Source organism: Martes martes (assembly GCF_963455335.1).
Source record: "Martes martes genome assembly, chromosome: 16".
Lineage (NCBI taxonomy): Eukaryota > Metazoa > Chordata > Mammalia > Carnivora > Mustelidae > Martes > Martes martes.
Window position 1 is genome coordinate 34,040,999 of NC_137904.1, and position 23,376 is coordinate 34,064,374.

At 41.6% G+C, this 23,376-nt stretch overlaps 1 protein-coding gene across 1 annotated transcript; it reads left to right on the forward strand.

Annotated features, from left to right (window-relative positions):
- Positions 1–4,373: 4,373 nt before the first annotated feature.
- On the forward strand, positions 4,374–21,291 carry COIL (coilin). The gene is made up of 7 exons (XM_080826790.1): positions 4,374–4,642; positions 11,574–12,687; positions 12,811–12,897; positions 13,325–13,372; positions 15,705–15,774; positions 18,701–18,789; positions 20,342–21,291. The coding sequence occupies exons 1-7, from the start codon at positions 4,398–4,400 to the stop codon at positions 20,423–20,425; spliced, it is 1,737 nt and encodes a 578-aa protein (XP_080682916.1). The 5' UTR covers positions 4,374–4,397; the 3' UTR covers positions 20,426–21,291.
- The last annotated feature ends 2,085 nt before the right edge of the window (positions 21,292–23,376 follow it).

The window sequence follows — 23,376 nt, forward strand, 5'->3', positions numbered from 1 at the left end:
GGCTGCCTTCAGCTCAGGTCATGATCTCAGGGTCCTGGGATCAAGCCCTGCATCAGGCTCCCCTGCTCAGTGGAGAGCCTGCTTCTCCTCTTCCGTCTGCCCCCACCCCCGCTTGTGCTCTCTCTCAAATAAATAAGATCTTAAAAAAATAAAATAAACATGCAACTATCATATGACCCATGCAATTGCACTCCTGGGCATTTATCCCAGGGAAATAAAGTCTTACGTTTACATAAAAATCTGTCGATGAATGTTTATAGCAGCTTTATTTGTAATAACCCCAAACTGGAAACAACCCAAATGGCCTTGAACACGGCCAACAGGTCTTCAATGCAAATGGTTAAACAAACGGGGGCTCACCCATGCCACGGGATACTGTTCAGCAATAATAAGGAGCAAACTATGGATATACAACAACCTGAATGAGTCTCCAGAGAGTTATGCTGAGGAGAAGAAAAGCCAATACCAAAAGTTTACTTACTTCATGATTTCACTCATATAACATTCTTGAAATGACAAAGTCACAGAAATGGAAAGCATAGTGGTGGCTCTAACAGCAACAGGGAAGATCACTGTGATAATGGAACTGTTCTGTGTCTTGGCTATATTCATGTCAACATTCTGGTTATCACTGGGGGAAATTGGGTGAAAGGTACACGAGATCTCTCCATTATTTTCCACAACTGCATGTGAATCTATAATGATCTCATACTTTAAAAAAAACTTAATATTTATTTATTAACTATTTATTTATTTATTTGTCATAGAAAGAAAGAGACAGAATGCACAAGCAGGGGGAGAAGCCTGCAGAGCGAGAAACAGAACTCTGGGATCATGACCTGAGCCCAAGGCAGACTCTTAACAGACAGAGCCACCCTATTTATTTATCTTAAGTAGGCTCCTCCTCAATGTGGGGCTCAAAATCATGGTTCTGAGATTAACACCTGAGCTGAGATCAAGAGTCAGACATTTAACTGACTGAGCCACCCAGGTGCCGCCCCCCAAAAGCTTAATTTTAAAAAGGAAAGCAAATAGAAGCATAAAACATATAGTGCTCTGCGCCTTCTCTTTTCTCTCATTATATCCTAGGCACATTTCCATCGAGGTATATTTGGAACCAACTAAATAGGCATAACTTTTGATACAGTGGAATTCTATACAACCATTTGATGTACACTAACTTTATTCAATCAAATCTATAGATGGGTATTTACTTTGTTTCTTGTTATTTGCTTTTACAGTGTTTCGGGAAACATTGTACAGGAGTCTCTGCTCATTGTATTAGTCTATCTCTAGGATAAATGCCTAGATATGGAATTGCTAGGTCAAAGAGTACATGAAAAAAAAAGGTACATGAATTTATGATTTAGAGAAATGTTGTCAAATGACCCTTTGGAAGTTTTTAAAGGATCATTCAACAAAAGAATAGTTAAGTCCTTTCTATAAATTTTTGCAGTCATGAACATTGTAAAATGCAGATAAACACACAGAATCAGGTACCTACCACCCAGTCTTATTAAAATAATGTTAATACTTTGGTTCTGAGTCTTAGATTAGATCTGATCAGATTTAATTGGCTCACATCTAGGACTAGATCTGACTCTTAGATTTACAGTTTGGAATCAATCCTTTGTCATCACTCTAGGTTTCCACAGTAAAGGGAATGGTGGCATTTCACCTGTCTCCAGGAAGGAAACAAGAATAGGCAGGCAAGTACTTAAAAACCACCTGCTACTTAGGTAACTTTCCACTTTTGGAGGACTGTGGGCAAATCAGTCCTGAAGAGTACCTGAACACATTCCTTTTTTTTTTTTTTCTTTTTAAAGATTTTATTTATTTATTCGACAGACAGAGATCACAAGTAGGCAGAGAGGCAGGTAGAGAGAGGGAGGGAAGCAAGTTCCCTGCTGAGCACCCCGCTGAGCAGAGAGCCCGACTCAGGGCTCAATCACAGGAACCTGAGATCATGACCTGAGCAGAAGGCAGAGGCTTAACCCACTAAGCCACTCAGGAGCCCCATACACTTTCTAAGGAGAAACGGGCATGCACAGTTTTAAGAGAATCAAGTTACATCTCCTTCTTTCACTTGAACTTCTTCTTGAAGCTGATTGCCTGAGAATGTGACTGCATGCTGCTTTCAGTTCTCCCAAAAGAAGTATGTCTCTTTATCTCTCCTGTCCCAACTATATGGGCACCTAACTGTACTTGGTTATTCATTTCTACAAGGTATTATTAAATTTACATTAACTTTAGGGAAAAATGTAGTGCATTCTACTGTAAATAATGCACATAACAGCAGTCATTGATACATAAAATCAAGTAATGCCCTGAACTTGAGAACATCTTCATTCTATTGGGATTAACTCCTTTCTTTTAGATATTGTTATGCTCTTTCAATTCAAATGCGTTCTTATAAACATAATTGATTTCAACTATCTTATTAAGTTGCTGATAAATCTATAACAGTTCACAAATGTCCATCTCCCTATCTGTGAATGTGCAAGCCTTTGATTACAATCCCCATTTTATGGAATTGTCATTTTTACCCCAGTTTCATCTAATTGTAGTTCCAGAAACCCCACACCTCTAAGTATAATAATCACTTAAGTCTTAGTGGAGCCTTCCCAGATATTGAGAAGGTAAATAACTCTAGTGACTTGGTAAACACTCCTTTGGAAAGTCAGGTGTGTGTTTGTTTGTATTTTTTAAAAATTTTATTTATTTATTTGACAGAGAGAGAGAGAGAGAGATCACAAGCTGGCAGAGCAGCAGGCAGAGAGAAAGGGGGAGAAGCAGACTCCCTGCTGAGCAGAGAGCTGGATGCGGGACTTGATTCCAGGACCCTGAGATCATGACCTGAGCTGAAGGGAGAGGGGCTTAACGCACTGAGCCACCTAGGTGTCCCTCAGGTGTTTGTTTTTAACATTTGTTACATTTGAACGATTCTTTGTTTTTTTTTGTTGTTGTTGCTTTTTTTTTTAGGGAAGAAAGATTCTTTTTTTTTTTTTTTAATTTATTTATTTGACAGAGATCACAAGTAGGCAGAGAGGCAGGCAGAGAGAGAGGAGGAAGCAGGCTCCCTGCTGAGCAAAGACCCTGATGCGGGGCTTGATCCCAGGACCCTGGGATCATGACCTGAGCCGAAGGCAGAGGCTTTAACCCACTGAGCCACCCAGGTGCCCCACGATTCTTTGTTTTTAACATTATTGAACATGACTGAATTGTTGGCTGATAAAGTACTGAAAATAATTTTTAAAGGAAGATCCCTAAGTAACTTTAGCATTTAACTTGGCAGGAGTTTAAGGAATTGGCTGACATTGCCAACAACATAATTCCTTCAAGTCTTGTCTACTTATGTAATGAACACGTTTTCTTAGGACTTTACATCTACAAAAACAAAAAATAGATCCAGAATCCATTTAAAACCCTGTCTCTATTGTTAAATGAGACACAATATTCATCCAGAGAGACTGGGACTAATTAAAAAAAAAGTAAAGCTCTATTTTGTTAATAGATATGTTTCCATGTCCATTTTATTTTCCCTGTTTAATAATTATGTACCAAAATGTGTGATATTTTGTGCTATTTTGGTCAGCTGGGTACCACTCATAATAGTAATGATAATTCAATCAGAAGACTTCCAGGATAAGGTTAGAAGAAAATAAAACTTACAAAAAAATTTTTTTTCAATGTTTCCACTGACTACGAATATTAGCACTTACTAGTCCAGTGATCTTAGGTTAGTAGCTTAGTCTCTCCGAACTTTTCAAAAAACTTTCAGCATGGGAATAGTAATAGCTTATCTTTGTCATGAAAACTAAAGGAATTAATATACTATGTGAGAGAATGGAAATTCAAATGATGTGCAATTTGTGATTTACTTACCTACTGGCTAATAAGAGGGCTTATTTTTATATTTTAAAGTATGGATGGTGGTAGGTATTATACTGCTCAGGTCTCTAATTAATGGTTTTATTTTAAAACGTCGATATTTACAATATATTAAAAATTACATCTTTTCCAACTCTTTACAATGAAAAATTTTGTCAATTAAATGTATTGGGAGTGACTGTTTTTTTAAAATTCTTTTCCGTATAAAAGCAAATATCTGAGAAGACAGCTACTAAGAAATGCTTGTTTATCCAGAGAGTTGCCTAAATTCGGACGCTGCACAGAGTTCAGCGGAAAAGGAATTCACGTAGACTCTGTCCTAGCCCAGTGATGAACAGAATTGAATCGAATCAACCCCGCTCCGCGTTCTCCCCGGTCACGGAGCCTGTAGTAGCCACTTGGAGCCAATAGGGGGCATACGTTAAAAGGCCCTAGGGGGCGGGCCTCCGAGCACGCCTCTCGGTAGCCCTGTGGTGTCTCTGGGCTTCCGTTGAGCATCGGGCAAGATGGCGGCCTCCGAGACGGTTAGGCTACGGCTTCAATTCGATTATCCGCCGCCAGCTACCCCGCACTGCACGGCCTTCTGGCTTCTTGTCGACTTGAACAGATGCCGAGTGGTCACGGATCTCATTAGTCTCATCCGCCAGCGCTTCGGCTTCAGTTCTGGGGCCCTCCTGGGCCTCTACTTGGAGGGGGGGCTGTTGCCCCCCGCCGAGAGCGCGCGCCTGGTACGAGACAACGACTGCCTCAGGTGCGCGCTGCGCGGTGTCGGGATGTCTGGGTGGGCGGCGGGCCGGGGACGCGCCTGCGCACGCCCGGGGCGCCTCGGGTACCTGGAGGCCGCGCGTGGGTGGGCAGTGGGGGCGGTGGGGAGTGGGAAGGGGGGCTGGGGGTGGGCGTGGGGTGGGGCTGTCAAGCTGCACGTTAGTGAATCTAGGAGATGCTGATTGGACTAGGCAGGTTTGGGGCTCAGGAATCCGCTGGGTAAGGAGCATCCTTCCCCGGAGTGCTTCTGAGCCAGGTGATCGGTGACCAAACTTGGAAAGACCCTGATTTTGCGCGTGGGCCCGGCCGGTGTTTCTTTCAGCCCTGGTTCAGCGGGCACTCACTTAACGAGGCACTGTGTTACGTGCTCATGGCACACATGTGCCTGAGACCCGGCCTTCCCCTGGTGGCTTTCAGGGTCAGGTGCAGGGGACCCAGGCAAACGGGAACAGTCGTTATTTCTTCAAAGCGTGCCGTTCGCCCTACCTACGTGCTCCTGCTAGGTCTTCCGAGACTTACGGTGTCATTCTTGTCATACGTGGGTGTTTTGTGGTTCTTTTAAATCGGTCTTTGGGACCTTTTTGGGCTGTGAATTGGGAAATAAAATAGTTTTAAATATTTTGGAAGTTAAAAATAATGATACTAAGAGGAGTATCAAGGAGCCATTGTGGTATGGATTGCCCAGGTGTGGTTCATTTGTTTCAATAAAATGGTAAGACATTATCATATCGGTTTGAACTTTTTTGACTAATTCACTCAGGTCTTCTTTTTAAGGTCAGCTCCAGTGAAAAAATTCTAGAGTTATGAACCAGCCTACTTCCTCTGCTTGCTCTTTGTTGAATAGTCTGCTCCTTAGAACATGTCAGATTCACAAGATTTCTTCATAAGATTTCTTCAGGGAATTCAGTTCAGAACAATAACCACATCTTTGTGTGTGTGTGTGTCTTAAAATCAGGAATGCTGTGATTTGTTGAGAATGTTTAGCTGTTTCTAAAGACAATTTGAAGTAGTCCAAATTTCAAAAAAAAAGTTCTTTTTCCTTTTTCTTTCACTGTTAACGGCTCTCTATTATTTCTGCAATTCAGGGACTACTTAAATATTACAGTTCAATTGCAAGGACTGCCTCTCCTCCTGTTAACTCTCCTTTCTGGACTATTCCCGCCTAATGAATTAATAACTTGCTGCTCACTAACTGCAGTTATACCTCAATTAATGAATCATCTGGGAATTACACTCTTTATAATGAAGTTAATGTCAAAAGCAAGCCATGACAGCTGTTAGAGGAAATAAATACAGCACAATGGCAGGAAGAATTTCTCCTAAACACTTCAGATGTGTGATTGTGTGCGGTAAGATGGCCATCTTACCGCACACAGTCACACATTTGAAGTGGTAAATGGGGCAGACCTTAGGAAAAAACTGAATTTGGGAAAATTTTGTATATTTTTGTGGTTGCCTGTTTTCAATCATTCTGTCTTCCAGCAGATTCACCTTTCTCCAGAGCTACAGAAGAAAGCATAGTCTCTTTTCTTAAAGGTTTCTAGTATGGCAAAATAACTAGTTTCATGGTTCAGTATATTATCTTCTTGTGTGATGTCAGCAATCAGCCTGGACAATTATATTAGGTTGTGCTGCTAAGTGCGGAAGATGATGGAGAAGGGAGAGATCATCATGGAACACAAATGGTCTGGGAGTCTCGCAGTTCCTTGATGGGCATGTTACAAATGGAAATGCTAGATGGCCCAAGGAGAGTTGCAGAGGCAAACGCTAGCCTGACTTGGTGAAGAGATAAGTCTGACTGCAGAAGGAGTCTGTAGGGACTGCTGGGAGTATTGAGGGAAGTCTCACGAGGAAAGGTGGAGCCAGCTGGTGGGAGGCTTGAGAGGCTGCTTCCTGGTGGCCATTTCCTCACAGCCCATTCTCTCAGGACCCAGAATCTGACTTTTTCTGCTCTGACGGACCAAAAAAAGTTGTACTTCAAAATAGTTCAAGGGAAGAAGTCCCTTATTTCTCTTCTCCCATTCTCTTCCCACACCCTACTCTCTAGAAGTATCCTCAGTTAAGTTTGGGGTCTATCTTCCCAGATTTTTTCCATACACGTGCAAACATGTATACTTACCCTTTTTAAATATACATGTTATCATAATAAACATAGTGTCCTGCACCTCACTTTTTTTTTTACCTGACATATCATGGGTATCTTTCATTTGAGTGTACATTATTCTTTTTAAAATTTTTTATTTTGTATTTTTGGGAGAGAGAGAGACGGAGGGAGGGAGGGAACGAGCAGGGGGAGGGGCAGAGGGAGAGGGAAAAGCAGGCTCCCCACTGAGCAGGGAGCCTGAAGCAGGACCCTGGGATCATGACCTGAGCCAAAGGCAGACTTTTTTTTTTTAAGATTTTATTTATTCATTTGTCAGAGAGAGTGAGCACAGGCAGACAGAGAGGCAGGCAGAGGCAGAGGGAGAAGCAGGCTCCCCACTGAGCAAGGAGCCCGATGTGGGACTCGATCCCAAGACCCTGGGATCATGACCTGAGCCGAAGGCAGCTGCTTAACCAACTGAGCCACCGAGGCGTCCCCCAAAGGCAGACTTTTAACTGACTGAGCCACCCAGGTGTCCTACATCATTCTTTCTAAATGCCACGTACTGTCCTTTTGTATGACCATGTCAATTTCTTTAACTAATCTCTTACTAATGGACCTTTTAGGTTGTTATCTGAGCTCATTTGGGCTGCTATGATAAAAATACCGTAAACTGGGTAGCTTATAAACAACAAGAATTTATTTCTCACAGTTCTAGAGGCTGGGGAGTCCAAGATCAAGGGGCCAGCAGATTCAGTGTCTGGTGAGGTTTGCTTTCTGGTTCATAGACGGCACCTTCTCATTGTGCCCTCACTGTGGGAGGGACTAGGGAGGGCCGTGGAGCACTGGTTTATGAGGGTTCTGACCCCATGACCTAAGTGCCTTCCAAAGTCCCCACCTCCTAATTCTATCACCTTAGTGGTTAGGGTTTCAACGTATGAATTTTTCAGCGACGCAAACATTTAGAACATGGCAGGTTTTTTTTTTTAAGATTTTATTTTTAAGTAATCTCTACATCCAGTGTGGGGCCCAAACTTACAACCCTGAGATCAAGAGTTACACGCTCCATTGACTGAGCCAGCCAGGTGACCCCCTCATGATGGTTGTTTTCTGTTTTTCACTGGTACATACTGCTGTAGTAAACATTCTTGTACATTCTTGTGTACTTGGGCAGTAGTTCAGCAGGATACATTCCCAGAAGAGGTACTTTTTGGTCAGATTTTAAAAATTGGTGAGTATTGTCAAACTGGCCTCCAGAAAAGTACAGATCTGTACTTATGCCAATAATATGTTGAGTTACTTTTGTTCAGTATTGTGTGAAAGGTAAGAGAGCAGAGCGATTAAGAGTTTAGGCTGTGGAGTCAGACCCCTAAGCTTGAATCATCGCTCATTAGCTGTGTTCCCTTGGTCAAGTACTTTTTTTTTTTTTTTTGGTCAAGTACTTTTACCTCTTTGAAGGTGATAATGCAGCAGCCAGGCAGGAGGGAGGCTGCAGGGAACTGAGGGGACCCAAAAAGGGTGCAGCGCTACCTTTTTACTCTCCTTGTTGATATTCACCTCCATTTGGTGGGACAAATTCATTAAAAACCCCCCAACTCCTGGCCTCAGAGGACCAACAATTATTGTATTAATAAAAATTAGAGTTAGCACTTGGGTAGTTCTTGCTCTGAGTCTGGCACTGCTCTAAACATAGATGATAGCTCATCTGAATATTATAATTATTATCACTGTCCCCGTTTTTACAAATGAGAAAGATTGAGGTAATATTTAAAAATTTTACTTAAAGTGGCAGAAGAATTTGAATCCAGTCACTTTGACCTTGGCAGGCTGTGGGTTTGGGGTATTAGGCTGTGCAGCTGGGTGTGGCTGTATTTCTGTATGATAGAATCCTAGAAGTGAAATTGCACATTTAAAGGGAGTGCCTTGCATTTTGGGGTGCCTGGACAGCCTAGTCGGTTGAGTGTTGGACTTGGTTTCTGCTTCATTTATGATTTTATGGGCTGTGAGATTGAGCCCTGCAGTTGGGCTCCATGCTCAGTGGGGAGTCTGCTTAAAGATTCTCCCTCTCTGCCCCCCCCCCCCCGCCACTTGCTTGGGCACAGGCTCTGTCTCTCAAATAAATAAATAAATCTTAAAAAATAAATAAAGGGAGTGCCTTGCATTTTGTTAATACCACCCAGCTTGCCCTGAAAGAGTTTGCATGAACATCGAAGAGTCTGTTTTAAAAATTTCTTGGAATTAAATCTCTTTTATTGCTAATTACGTAGGTAATTCACTTCTCTTCGTACAAGGACAGCTACATTTATTGTTTGTGATCCAAGAAGAGAAATGAAGGATATTCCTAGGGAAAGTGTACACCCAGGAAGGAATGATAGCTCAGCAGACCCTAACGAACCATTCCTTATCCTCTGGATGGCGGTTTGTCTCAGTCTTACTGTGTTCCAAACAGAAATAATTCTCCTCAGGAATAGCAGATAGTGAGTGAGGCTGCAGCAATCACAGGTCATACCTTTATGCCAGTAGCCCCAGATTCAATGTCTTCAGCATAGGTGAGGTGATGCCAAGGGCTGCTTGTTGAAAGCGTGATGGTGTTGCAGCAGGTACTGTGTTCCAGGGATCTAGTAAACCAGTGACTGAACTGAGAGCCTTGCAACCATCTTCACAGTTTGATGGGAAATTTGGTCCAAACTGGTTGCCTCAGGATTGAAGCTTGAATCGTAACATTGCTACGAGTAAAACAAATTGATGAAGAATGTCAAGGGACAATCCAATATACTGCAGGTTCCTTAGTAGTTCTTAGATTCACAGGATGCCAGCCTACTTTTTGCCCATTTGAGTATTACTCCCTTGCTGCTACATGCTAAACTCCATCCTGGGCGTAGAGGGTAATGTGTTTTTATAAATTAAATCCCTGATCCTTCAGACTTTTATTTCTGTCTATCCTGATATCAGCAGCTTTGATTTTACTTTGCTTTGTATGTGTCTGTGTATTTGTGTATTCTGCAGAATAATCTGGTATGTTTTTTTCAGCTACCACGTGATAAATCATAGGATTACTATCCCATAAAAATTTTTTTTAAATGCCTGCATCTTCTTATTCTCCAATTACACTTTTTCCCTCCAAATATGATTATCTAACCTTTCTGTGGTCACTAAAAAAACTTGATAAAATATATAGCTGGATAAAAATGTATTAAAAATATAATGTCTGTTTTTAGCAAGCAACTTTAAGCACCCACTATGCACTTGACTTTCGGGACACTCTCACCTTTCCATCATTGGACTGCACATGTTAGAATTAGCTGTTGCCAGTTCATGGAACAACAGAGTTTCTTTACTATGATAATAATTTTGGATGAAGTGTGTTAGGGCTCTCCAGAGAAACCTAGAGGAAAAGATAATAGATATATATAGATGGGAATTTGTTTAAGGAATTGGCTCATGAGATAATGGAGGCTGAGAGGTCCCAAGATCCACAGTTGGCAAGCCGGAAATCTAGAAGAACCAGTGATAAGGTTGTACTCCAAGTCCAAAGACTTCAGATCTGGGGAGTCGATGGTGTGAGTTCCAGTCCTGGTCTGAGTCTGAAGGCTGAGGTCCCAGCTCAGACACGTGGGCTAAGAGAGGGAATTCCATTCAGGCCTTCAGTGGATTGGATGAGGCGCACTCACCCACTGGGGTGGGCAATCTGTGTGACGTAGTTTACCAATTCAGATGTTAATCTCATCTAGAAACACCCTCACAGACAAACCCAGAACAGTGTCTAACCAAATGTCTGGGCACCCATGGCCCAGTCAAGTTGACATACAAAATTAATCACAGAATTGAATTTTATGATGGCTTGTCACTATCCCAGAGAACATAAACTGTTAGAAAAATTTCCCCCAAATTTCAACAGAATAAAAGTAAAATCTGATTTTAAGAAAAAGCAGCTCACAATTATTTTTAAATTATTTTTATTTTTTTAAAGATTTTATTTATTTATATGACAGACCGTGAAGAGAGGGAACACAGGCAGGGGGAGTGGGAGAGGGAGAAGCAGGCTTCCTGCTGAGCGTGGAGCCCTATATGGGACTCATCCCAGGATCCCGGGATCATGACCTGAACCTAAGGCAGATGCTTAATGATCGAGCCACCCAGGTGCCAGCAGCCCACATTTAAAAACAAAAATAGAGGGGCGCGTGGATGGCTCAGTGGGTTAAAGCCTCTGCCTTCGTGATCCCAGGGTCCTGGGATCGAGCCCTGCATCGGGCTCTCTGCTCAGTGGGGAGCCTGCTTCCTCCTCTCTCTCTCTGCCTGCCTCTCTGCCTACTTGTGATCTCTCTGTCAAATAAATAAATAAATAAAATCTTTAACAAACAAACAAACAAAAAGCAAAAATAGATACTCTGCATTATCACTATTTGGGATAGGCAACGTAATAGAGTGGAAAGATTGTGAACTTTGAGGTTAGACAAACTGGTTTGAATCCCATTTCTGCTGCGTATTAGCTGTGGATCTTGGGCAGGTTACATGTCTGAACTGTAATTTTGTGATCTGTCTTAGAACAAAGGATACCTACTTCATGGTGGCATTTAGATTAGAGAAAAGGTCTAGAAAATATTTGGGATGCAGTAGATACTCAAGAAATAGAACTAGTCATTAGAAAGTTGACCGTAAGTGATACCATATAGGCCATTTTTTCAAAATGAGTCTTTTGTCCTTAAGTGATTTGGCATTTTTTCATTGCCTGGTGGCAGGGTTAGCTTGCAATCATCTCCCTATATAACTGTGTCCTGGAGACGTGCTTGTCCAGGAGACATACTCACTGTGACTTTCTCTCTTGTTTTGACAGAGTTAAATTAGAAGAGAGAGCAGCTGCTGAGGATACCGTGACAGTCAAGAATGGTGATGATAGTCATTTATTACCTAGAAAAGCAAAGAAGAGGGCATTTAAGTTGGAGGACGGTGAAGAAACTGAACTAGATTACAGAAATTTAAAGAAACAGTGGAAGAGACAAGAGAACAATATTGATGAGAAGACCTTGGATCTGGAACCAAAAGCCGTCACAGATCCGAGCGTGAGGAAAAAAAGCAAGAGGAAGAGCAAAGCCATGTGTAGTGTCGTGGATGGTGATGACGAAGGAACCAAAAGAAAATCACCAAAGAGAAAGGAGAAATGTGAATATAAAAAACAGACGAAAAACTCCAAGTCTTCCAAAGCACAGACAGTGAAGGACTGGGCTGCCCCGAACTGTGGTCCTCTGAAAGGCTCGCCCGCTAGAAATAGCCTTGTCAAAGCCAAAAGGAAAGGTGGCACGAGCATTAGTACAAAAGATAGTCCCATTTCCTCCTCAGAGTCTGAGTCTTACCATGAATCAACCAGTGATGGTCTCAGCCATGTCATCTTGGAGGTCAGAAATTCTTCAGAGAAAATACCAACTGAGTCATCAAAGGAAGGACCCTCTACCAAAAACACAGCTGCAAACAAAGTGACCGCCAAAACTGGCTTCAACTCTACCGCCGTCAAGGGCAAGATGACCAGAACATCATCTTCTAGTTCAGACTCTAGCTCAGAGTCAGATGACCAGAGCACGGTGTCCAAGAGCACCCTGGAGCGCGCTGCTGGCTTCTTAAAGCCGGTAGGCCTCTTTGCAGGACGAGGCTGTCCAGGCCCAGGGCCCTGCTCGCAGCCTCCCACTGCTGCCGCCTGGAAGCATTCTGACGCCAACAGTGCCAGACCGGCCCCTCCTGCTCCCCCTCCCAATGTGACTCTCCCTGCCGGTTTGGGAAGAGGTTGGGGGAGAGGAGAGGACCTTCTTTCTTGGAAGGGGGCTAGGGGCCGGGGGTTGCGGGGGAGAGGCCGAGGCCGAGGGCAGGCCATTTCCTTTGTGTTAAATAGAAACGTGGACTACCAGAAACACCAGCAATTAAATGAAGTGGTCACGAACTCATCTACTATTATCCAGGCAAGTACGATTTCTTCTGAGCGTACCTCTTCCCCTTCTCCCACGGGGTGTGTCTGGAGTGGATGTCACGGGTTCGCTTTTTTTCACCAGTAACAGACTCCCATGACTCATGCTGTTTTTCAGAATCCAGTAGAGACACACAAGAAGGACTACAGTTTGTTACCACTGTTAGCAGCTGCTCCTCAAGTTGGAGAAAAGATTGCGTTTAAGGTATATTTTAAAACCACAACAATTACAACAGAAAGATTATCCTCCCTCCAAATAGACTTAATCATTAGCAGCTCAGGATTATATATGTATATAGACCCTTTTCCAGATCATATGTGTCCTGTTTTTGTACCTGGCATGCAGTAGGTGCCTACTTACTGTTTCGGGAACGAATAAAAATGGCTTAGCCCAGTGTCTGGAACATAGCAAGTGCTCAATTAAAAAAAGGGTTCTAATTCATGCACACTCCACCACAACATCCTCCCCCAAACCAAAGAAACCTTTCCCACTGGAACCCCTGTTTTGCCACCAGTTCATGGTAGGACCCCCAGGGTGGTGGGGTGGGCACCCTAACCCGGCATATTCTCCTAGGGGCGGAGGAGAGGAGCCGCAGAATTTGTGTATTTGTGGGCTCTTTCTTCTTTTGTAGCTTTTGGAACTAACGTCTGATTATTCTCCTGATGTCTCTGATTACAAGGTAAGGCTTTTTATTTAAAAATAACTGTTAGTATATTAAAGAAGCTAAAGTCGTATTTAGTGCTGCTAATATGGATAATTTTGCTTTTTTGGAGTAAATAATGTTGTAAAGTAGAAAATGGGAACATTATCAAAATGTATACTTTTTAGTAGTATCGCTGGAGCCTCCAGTGTCGTTTTCCTTGCACTTGAGGGTGAATGCAGGACAATGATGAGTTTTAATGTTTTTAAGTTATTTTTTTCTAAGCAGCTTAGACATTTGCATGCTTATTTGAAGCCACTCCCCCAGGATCCTAAACTTTGAAAGGAAATAATGAATAGCTGTTAGCCAGAAAATTTGATTATTTTCATCACAGGAATCTATTTTATATAATTGTGAATTACTGTAGATTCTTGTGGTCTAACACAGCCCCTTTTGCATTATCTGTTAGCCACAGGTAACTCACAAATATTATCCTTGAAATTTACTCACTAAACATCTGTGTGGGACTTTACATTAGCATGAGCTTTATCATAGTTCAGTAAAAGCTTAACTCCAGTGGGATTACAGAATTGCATGTTTCCTTTTTCACCCATTCAAAATTTTGTTAAAATGCATAATTTTTTATTTTGATGTAATATATGGAATATAAGTCCATTTAAAAAATAATAATTGGTAATGTTAACATAGTAATGCGGATAAAGTACAAGGAGATTTGATTTCAGCGGAGTTGATACCTTGGAAGACTTTTTTTTTTTTAAACCTTGGAAGACTTTTAAAATCCTGTTAAGAACCTTTCCTCAAAAGCAGACTAGAAGAAGAATCAGTTCATGAAGGGGTTTGGTAGGTCAGTTCTGGATAATTAGTATTTCATTGTATTTTTCATCTTAGCCTCTTATTATAAGTAACATATAAGTTATCATCTAAAGCAGGATACTTGTGAGTGAAAAGGATTAATATTATATTAGTAACTATCCTGGAAGGAAATGTAAATGGGCCTGTCTTGGGCAGACCAGGATTTTTTTTTTTAAGATTTAATTTATTTATTTGACAGACAGAGAGAGATCACAAGTAGGTAGAGAGGCAGGCAGAGAAGAGGAGAAGAGGAGGTTCCCCGCTGAGCAGAGAGCGCAATGTGGGGCTCGATCCCAGGACCCTGAGATCATGACCCAAGCAGAAGGCAGAGGCTTAACCCACTGAGCCACCCGGGCATCCCAAACCAGGATGTTTTGTCACTTTATGGTAGATAAGGACTTTAATGCTACGATATGTGGGGAGGTGGATAAATACAGAATTAATATATGTCGTACAGCACAAATTGTGAGTCTAGATACTGATTTTTTAAAAAATGCATATTAAATTGATGTTGGTCATAGTTATTACCCTGGAAAGCTATTTGCTTACTTTTCCTGGTATTTTTAGGACTTTCTGGAAATTATTTTCAAAACCATTTGCAGAGTGAAAATCAATCCCAGTTTTTGCTTTGACCTCAAGTGCTGTTATCTAGCTTGATCACTGGCTTTATTCCTGAAGCTTGTCTTCAGAAGTCAAATCTGTCTTCAAAGAATGTAGTCTCCTCCACCCCTGACCCTGTCTCATGTGTATGCACCTACCTGCGGGATTTTAACCGATGGCAGTGACTGAGTGACGCCGCAGAAGTCAGTGCAATGAAAGAAGACTTTATTACTTACATTTCCCGAGAGAGCAGGGAATGCCATGTCGTGCAGGCCCTTGGGGGAAAGTACCTGGACCTCACCTGGATCTCATTCAGAGGCAGAAGCAGGAGTGAGGAGAAACTGTGTGCCAGGGCCTTTACTGGGGTTTCCTTGGGGTAGGCAAGGCAGGATGGGGGAAACAGTTTAAGATCGGCTACTTTGAATAATTAGCAGGCTTTGGGCTGTAGGGGCTGTCCCTAGTTGTGTGGTACTTGCCTCTGGGATGATTTCGACCAGGGAAAATAGTGGCTTGAGGTATGGGAGTTCTTTTTCTTCTACAGGTGGATTTATTTTAAAATTTTTTTTAAAAGATTTTATTTATTTATTTGAGAGAGAGCATAAGTGGGGCGTGAGGAGGGGCAGAGAGAGAAGGAGAAGCAGACTTCCTGCTGAGCAGGGAGCCCAACTCAGGGCTCGATCCCAGGACCCTGGGATCATGACCTGAGCCGAAGGCAGATGCTTAACTGACTGAGCCACCCAGGCGCCCCTAAAAGAAGTTTTAATATTGAGATAAAAGTTGTATAATGTAAAATTCACCATTTTAACCATTTTAAAGTATAAAATAATAATTAGGTGGTTTTAATATATTCTTAATGTTTCACATGTTGGTTTTTGACTTGGACTTTTATTTTTGAAAGGAAGGAAAAATACTGAGCCACAATCCAGAGACCCAGCAAGTAGATATAGAAATTCTTTCATCCTTACCTGGTGAGTCTTCTAGAAAAGAATTTGAAAATTTAGGCTCTTCATATCTACATTGGTTTCTAAATAGCTTTTATACCCAGGAGCTGCTCTCTGCCTTGGCCTCCATGACTAACTCTCCACTTCTCCCGTTGGCACAGTGCAGCCCTGGGGACCCGTGCTCCCTCTTAGTGGAGGTGTGTGTCCACTAAGGGTTGTTGGATTTGTTTCCAAAGCCATTAGACAAGTTTTCATAGTCCTATAATTATGTAATTTCATAAAAATTACATAAACTGATAAGCACTGATTGCAAAAGGAATTATTTCTATGTAACCCAAATCAAATGCTGACCCAAGAGTGTAACTAAGAAATTTGTTGGATTATGGATCTGCCAAAAGAGATTAGGAGGAATCTGGTAAGAAATCTAGGAAGATTTCCGACTTAGGCTGCCTTGCTAGTGTTTGCATTCTTGTATCCCTTTTAAAAAAACTCAGAACTGGAAATTGTAGAAATAGCAGACATATATTAAGTATATGGTTTATAGAAGAAAGATAACTGTAGTCAGCAGGCTCCTAAGACCTACTCAGTTCTATTTCAAAAGAATTGGTAAATGAATATACTTTTGTGTGTTAAGTCAAAATAAAATGTTTAAAGTACATGTGCCATCCACACTCTCACACATTATTTCAAATGCTTCCCTGCTTTATCCCTGATTCACCTCACTCATTATTGGTTCTAAAATCTGGGAATAAGAGAGCTTTCACTGAATATGGCTTCACTTGGGTCATATTGGCCAAAGAGCAGGGAAGATCCCTTTTTCTTTAGCAGCCCCTAAGGCAATTAAAATGTTAATAAATGACTAGAAATAACTTAAATTGGTTTTCCAGCTTTCTTCTGATTAGGTTTTATTTGAAGAAATCTCTCTTCCTAGGAATGGTGGACAGAGAGGTTTGTCCATGGTCAAATTCATGGATACAGCCTGATCACTGTTTGTCAGGTGATTGGCAGTGAGAACATCCAGTTAGAACTTTTCTTTTTTGGAGCATCTAGAAGTGGCTTTATCTATTCAGTAATAGAAATACAGGTAGTCCTCACTTTGCATGGTTCTCATCATACATATATATAGGAACTTTTGTTCCCATGGTTTGGTTACATAACACCAGTTCCCAGTGACATCAGATATGCTGTTAGCTGTGAATAACCACATAAAGTACTGCCAGCTTTTCAGTCTGCAGGTCACTATGTCAGTAACAGATGCCCATCATGATCAGTGACTAATGACATCACTTCCAGGTCTCCTGGTGATTGGTCACTGTGCGTCTGTTACTCCATCCCCAGACACACTGCTATGCGTGTGGTTTGCTGCCTCCTTGTCTCTCAGGATAAACCCACATGGCATTTTACAAAAATGGATGTTGAGGTAGGGAATTGGTCAACAAACCTGAAAGTACAACAAAGAAACAAAAAGTGATGATTCTGGAGGTGACATGCAAATGGGTTCAAGTGGAGTGGGGTCAGAGGGAACAGCTGACCGCGTGGATGTTGGCCCTGCGGTTCATGTGAACTTCTTGACATAAGTGAGGAAGGATGGTGGTGACGGAAGAGCTATTTCATGATGATGATAAGAGCTCAAAGGATAAAATCCTGAAAGCTGATGCACACTTAGGAAGGAGTCTGCTGCTTTTGCAAGTGTGGAAAAGACTCTCCCTCTATGTTGTCGTTACATGGCAGGAAGGCAAGCACTGTTTAAACACCACTCTTGCTAATAGCTTGTTCTTTTCTTTTTTTTTTTTAAGATGTTTATTTTTAAGTCATCTCTACACCCAAAGTGGGGCTTGAACTCATGACCCCAAGATCTAGAGTCACATGCTCTACTGACTGAGCCAACCAGGTGCCTGGATAAGTTTTTTTTCCTTAAGATTTTATTCATTTATTAGACAGAGAAAGAAATCATATGTAGGCAGAGAGAGAGAGGGAGAAGCAGGCTCCCCGCTGAGCAGAGAGCCCGATGTGGGGCTCAATCCCAGGACCCTGAGATCATGACTTGAGCTGAAGGCAGAGGCCCAACCAACTGAGCCACCCAGGTGCCCCCTGGATAAGTTTCTTAACAAAGAGAGAGAGCACTGATTCTTTCTGGTAGTTGAGATTACAGTGTACTACATACATAATATTTTTGCTATTTTTCATCTCCCAATAGAGATTTTAGTGTTTTGACAGTTTTTAAAAATGTCTTGAGGCCATCATGATTTTTCCCCATCGATTATTCAGATTGTTCAGCCTGCCATGGTCATTTTTATGACCCCGCACTACCGTGCAGAGCGAGGACTGCTGTATTACCAAGTAGTAAGTATGTTTAATTTTGAAGACAGAGCAAGATAGACAAAATTTTTTTTAAAGATTTTATTTATTTGACAGACAGAGATCACAAGTAGGCAGAGAGGCAGGCAGAGGGAGAGGAGGAAGCAGGCTCCCTGCGGAGCAGAGAGCCCGATGCAGGGCTCGATCCCAAGACCCTGGGATCATGACCTGAGCCAAAGGCAGAGGCTTTAACCCACTGAGCCACCCAGGTGCCCCAAGATAGACAAATTTTGCAGAATTCAGATTACCTTTCCCGGCTGGAACTTATCAGTAGTCTTTTGGGTTATCTAATGGTTACACCTATTCTTTTCTGAGAGTACTAATAACAGTGTATCAAGCTCATTTCTTTTTTCGATGAAGAAAAGAGGCTCTCTGATAAATGGCCAGGAAGCTCCCGTCTGCTGTTACGGGGCTTTCTCAGGGTCTCCTGTCACCGAGCACTCCATACTTTCATGTGTGTACCCAGCCTCCACATCAATGGACAATTTGTTTGTGGTTGTTTTTCTAATGATGTAAATTCCCTTAAAAATGTAGAGGAACGTTTTCACTACTGGGAAATGACTTATTGTCTCTCTTTCCTACCGTCTGGTTTCAGCCATGAAGGAACCTGGGAAATTTGATTTGGTTTATCACAACGAAAATGGAACTGAAGTAGTGGAGTACGCTGTGACGCAAGAGAAGAGGGTAGGCGCGCTTCGCTTCTTGGGATTGCTTGGTCGTCCGTTCTCTCAACTGGCTACTGGTGGTCTGGAAGGTGACATTGCAGCTTCCTGAACTGCCTATATTAAAGTCATAAAAGCTCTAGGCTCTGGGATCCCTGCTCTGCCTACAGGGTGGCAGTGTCCATGCCCAGTGCCAAGTTAGGGTGCCATCTTGGATCTCAAAGAGCCAACAGGACAAGGTGCACAAATAACAAAATCTTACTGAAGATTATAGAGTTGCATAAAAACATAGATATGTAAGGGTTTCATTAGGGAAGAGTAGCATATTTTAAAAACTTCATCGATACATACTTTGAGTAAAGTGTATATAGTATATAGCTTGAAGGATTGTCATAATTGAACATACCCATGTCACCAGCACCTGGGTCAAGAAGCAGAACATTAACAGCCCCCCTGGAAGCCCCCATCATGTCTCCTTGCAGTCATTACCATCTCCCAAATGTTACTGTGATTCTGACTTACAACAGCATACATGGTTTTGAAGAATGACATAAAAGGATGATTCTGTCTTTTGACTTTTGTTTAAATTCTTAAATTGCCATTTTAGGAAATATCTGGTTTAGAGGTTTTAGGCAGTCAGACTTCCAGAGTTGCTGGCAACGCCTGGCTCATTAGGCTGTGCTAGCATTAAACTAAATAGAATTTATATTTAAGAAAGTGCTTCCTCTTAAGGTATTTATATTTGAAATTTTATGGATATTATTCTGTAACTTTCAGTATTGCAAACTCACATTTTAGAAATGTAAACTTGTAGAAACCCTAACCAGACTATGATTTGCTTTATCTTTAGGATAGATGACACTCTTAGGGATTTATTCCAAAAACACATTTTTAGGGTCTGTGGTAGGATCAGCAGATTTGGCCAAGTCTCCTGTACTTCTTTATTTGCAATGTGTGCCTCTTCACTTTTTTGTTGAAAGGTATTCTTGGAAACTACACTGGAAAATTAACCTTGGAAGCTTTCCTCTCTATGCCTTATTATACAGGGGCTAGAAGCGGAGTCTGTCATTACCATTCTCCGACACTAGATGGTCCTCATGATTCATCCACATGGCCCTAGTGTTGGCATTTGTTTGCTCTCTGTAAAACACGAGCTGCCTCCTAGGTTTAGGCAGCACAGAGTAGAGCTGTGCAATGGAGCATTAGGAGTCCACTGATAACCCTTAAGGGCCACATCTGCCTGTGAAGAGTCCATGGGCCGCCAAGCCACAGGGTCCTGCTGGGCAAATACCCTTGACCCTGGGTAACCAGCTGCCCCACACCCCGGCCCATCCCATCCCTCCCCGTGCTCGAAATAAAGGAAAGGTGCAATGTGTTTAATGTAAAGTGTAGTTGCATTCTAGGTAAACAGTTCTTCTAGCTAATTGGACTCATTTTACTGGGACTCAGGTCATTCCAGGTCTTCAACCATTCTGCACAAATGGAAATTTACATGACTGAAGTTTTTAACCAAGTGAAGCCTGTATGATCTCAAAATGAAGCCTCTAAACCAAATATTTTGTGTTTTTCCTCAGATCACTGTTTTTTGGAGAGAATTGATTGATCCAAGATTGATTGTTGAACCTCCGAGTACCATACCAAGTACAGAGCCTGCTTGAGGATGACCTCTCCATCTCATAGTTTATAAATGTCTTGTTTATGAAAGTGACTATAACCTGAACTTTAAAAAAAAAAAAAAAGATTTGAAAGTTGTATGCATTTTTTGTTCACTTTACTGCATAGGAAAAAAATCTACCTCATCATTTAAAATAACATGGGTGTTGCTTTTTGTAGATCTTTTTTTTCTTCTTCCAAGCTTAATTTCAGTAACAAAATTTAAAACATGACATTCCCTGCAGGCATTGTTACATATCAGTATATATGGTTTCTTCTCTTTTTTATTTATTTTTTGACCATCAAGTAGCCATCGTCAGTAGGAGTTTATAACACCAAGTACAAGAAAATGCTGCATATCTTGTCTTAGTAAGTTTTATTAAGTAACGTTCTAAAACCTGAAAGCATGTTACTTGACCTAATTTTTTAACATTTGAGTTCCATTAAATATGGAACATCTTACAAATTGCAAGTATTTTATACTTGTAACTGTCAAGAATTAAGTAGCTGGGTGAGAATCCTTTCACATTTTTCTCAACTTTAAAATTGAGGATTTTCAGAGTCCTTGTAGAGCAGTGAAAATAAGACCTCGTGTTTTTGCCTGGGTTGAACTGGTGTTCCTCCTGGGTGAGAGGATTTCCTGTGAGTTCAGACCAGGGAGCATGTTATCTTGCTACAAGATCCCAAGCACCTGGCTGAGTGTGCTGGAGTGAGGACTGAACAGAAACGTCAGTTTCTGTTATTATTCAACACAAAGCTAAAATGGAAAAATAGCTAAATCTATACTGTGAAAATTGCTTCCTTTTACAAAAGATCAGGTTCCTCCTTCAGCTTTGCAGATTTTTAAATAAAATCCGATTGAACTATACTTCCCTGCTGAGTCATCGTGTTTGGTTGAGTATTGCAAATTGCTGTCTTTTGTCACAATAACGCGACAGATACAAATGTTCCGTAACAGGAAGCTTTGCTTTGACTGGAGAGTCTGGTGTTGCACAGTTCAGTCCAATGAGATTCATCAGATCTAAGAGCTATTGGGCCAGTGATGCTGTCGTCTTTCAACCCGCACGACACTGATGTGCATCAAATGTGGATTTATTGATTTGTAATGAGGAGTATTACTCCAGAAAGTGTGAGGTCTGTGAGTAATGGGATCTCGGCACTGGGGTTCTTGCAGAGCACACTTTCCTTCCAGGGTCTAGAAAACAAATTAAGGTAACTAGCAAGCACCAGCAGACATATGAATAAATGCTCAACATCATCATCAGGGAAATGCAGATCAAAACCACAATGCTCACCTCACAGCTCTTAGAATGGATGTTGTCAATACAAGGAATGATGAGTGTTGGTGAGGGTGTGGAGACAAGGGAATCCGCTGTGCAGCCACTTTGGAAAACAGTATGCCCTCTGTTCGTTGCGGCATTATTTACAATAGGCAAGATACAGAAACAAATGTCCATCGACGGATGAACGGATAAAGAAAATGTGGTATATATACGTATGTATTTGTTATTCAACCATAAAAAGGAATGAAATCCTGCCATTTGAGGCAACATGGATGGACCTTGAGAGTACTATGCTAAGTGAAACAAGTCAGACAGAAAATGATAGAATGATCTCACCCATATATGCCATCTAAACAGCCCTTCCCCCCCCCCCGAAAAAGGGGAACTTAGATACAGTGAACAGATTGGTGGTTGCCAGTGGTAAGGGTGAGGTTGGGCAAAATGGGCAAATGAAGGTAAAAGGCACTAGCTTCCAGTTATAATAAGTCACAGGCATGTAACATACAGCATGGGGACTATAATTAATAATACTGTATTCCATATTTGAAAGTTGCTGGGAGAGTAGATCTTAAAAATTCCCATAATTAAAATTTCCATAATTATGGAATTTATTTATTATATTTATTTATTTATATTATTATATTTATTATATATTAATAAATATGGAATTTATTATTATTTATTATGGGATTTCCATAATAGATGTTACCTACATTTATTGTGGTTATTGTTCTGCAATGGGTATATACAAATACAGAGTCATGTTGTGTACCAGAAACTAACGTTCTATGTCAATCATACATTAGTTAAAAAAGATAATTAGCAAACATTGACTAGATCAAAGGGAAGTGTTGATCTCAGGGTGTGTTTTCTTTAGATTATAATCCACTTATGATCCCCTTTTTCCTCTGTAGTTGTGTTTTTCAAACTATGAACAGCAGCCTACTAGAAAATTGGGGGTCATGATCTCTTTGAAAGATGCACTACCATAGAAAAATACTACATCCACTAAATTTCAGTTTTCTTTATAAAACAGAACTTATAGGGGTGCCTGTGGCTCAGTCAGTTTAGCGGCTGCCTTCAGATTAGGTCATGATCCTAGGGTTCTGGGATCAAGCTGCATGGGGCTCCCCGCTCAGTGGGAAGTCTGCTTCTCCCTCCCCATCCCACCTCCCACCCTGCTCGTGTGCACATGCTTTCTCTCTTTCAAATAAATAAAACCTTAAACCCCAGAATTTACATATAGCTGTGTGTGTACAGGATCACCATGTAAAATGTAGCTGTATTTACTCTTTTTTTTTTTTTTTTTTTAAGATTATTTGAGAGAGAGTGAGTGAGAGCACAAGCAGGGGGAGCAGCAGAGGCAGAGGGAGAAGCAGGCTCCCCAATGCGACGTGGGGCTCGAACCCAAGACCTTGGGATCATGACCTGAGCCACAGGCAAACGCTTAACTGACTGGGCCACCCAAGCGCCTCTGTAGCTCTAATTACTCTTGCTTGAAATCAGATCATGGTCCGATGCGGACACTTAACTATGCAGTGCATTCCAGGAGTGAGAGAGAAGAGGGGACATGAGGAAAGGGGCTGGGCAGAAAGTACCGGCCAGCGACTAAGTCTTTGCCTTACATGTCCTGGACTGGTGGTCCTGTTCTAGACGAGGAAATAGCAAGTACT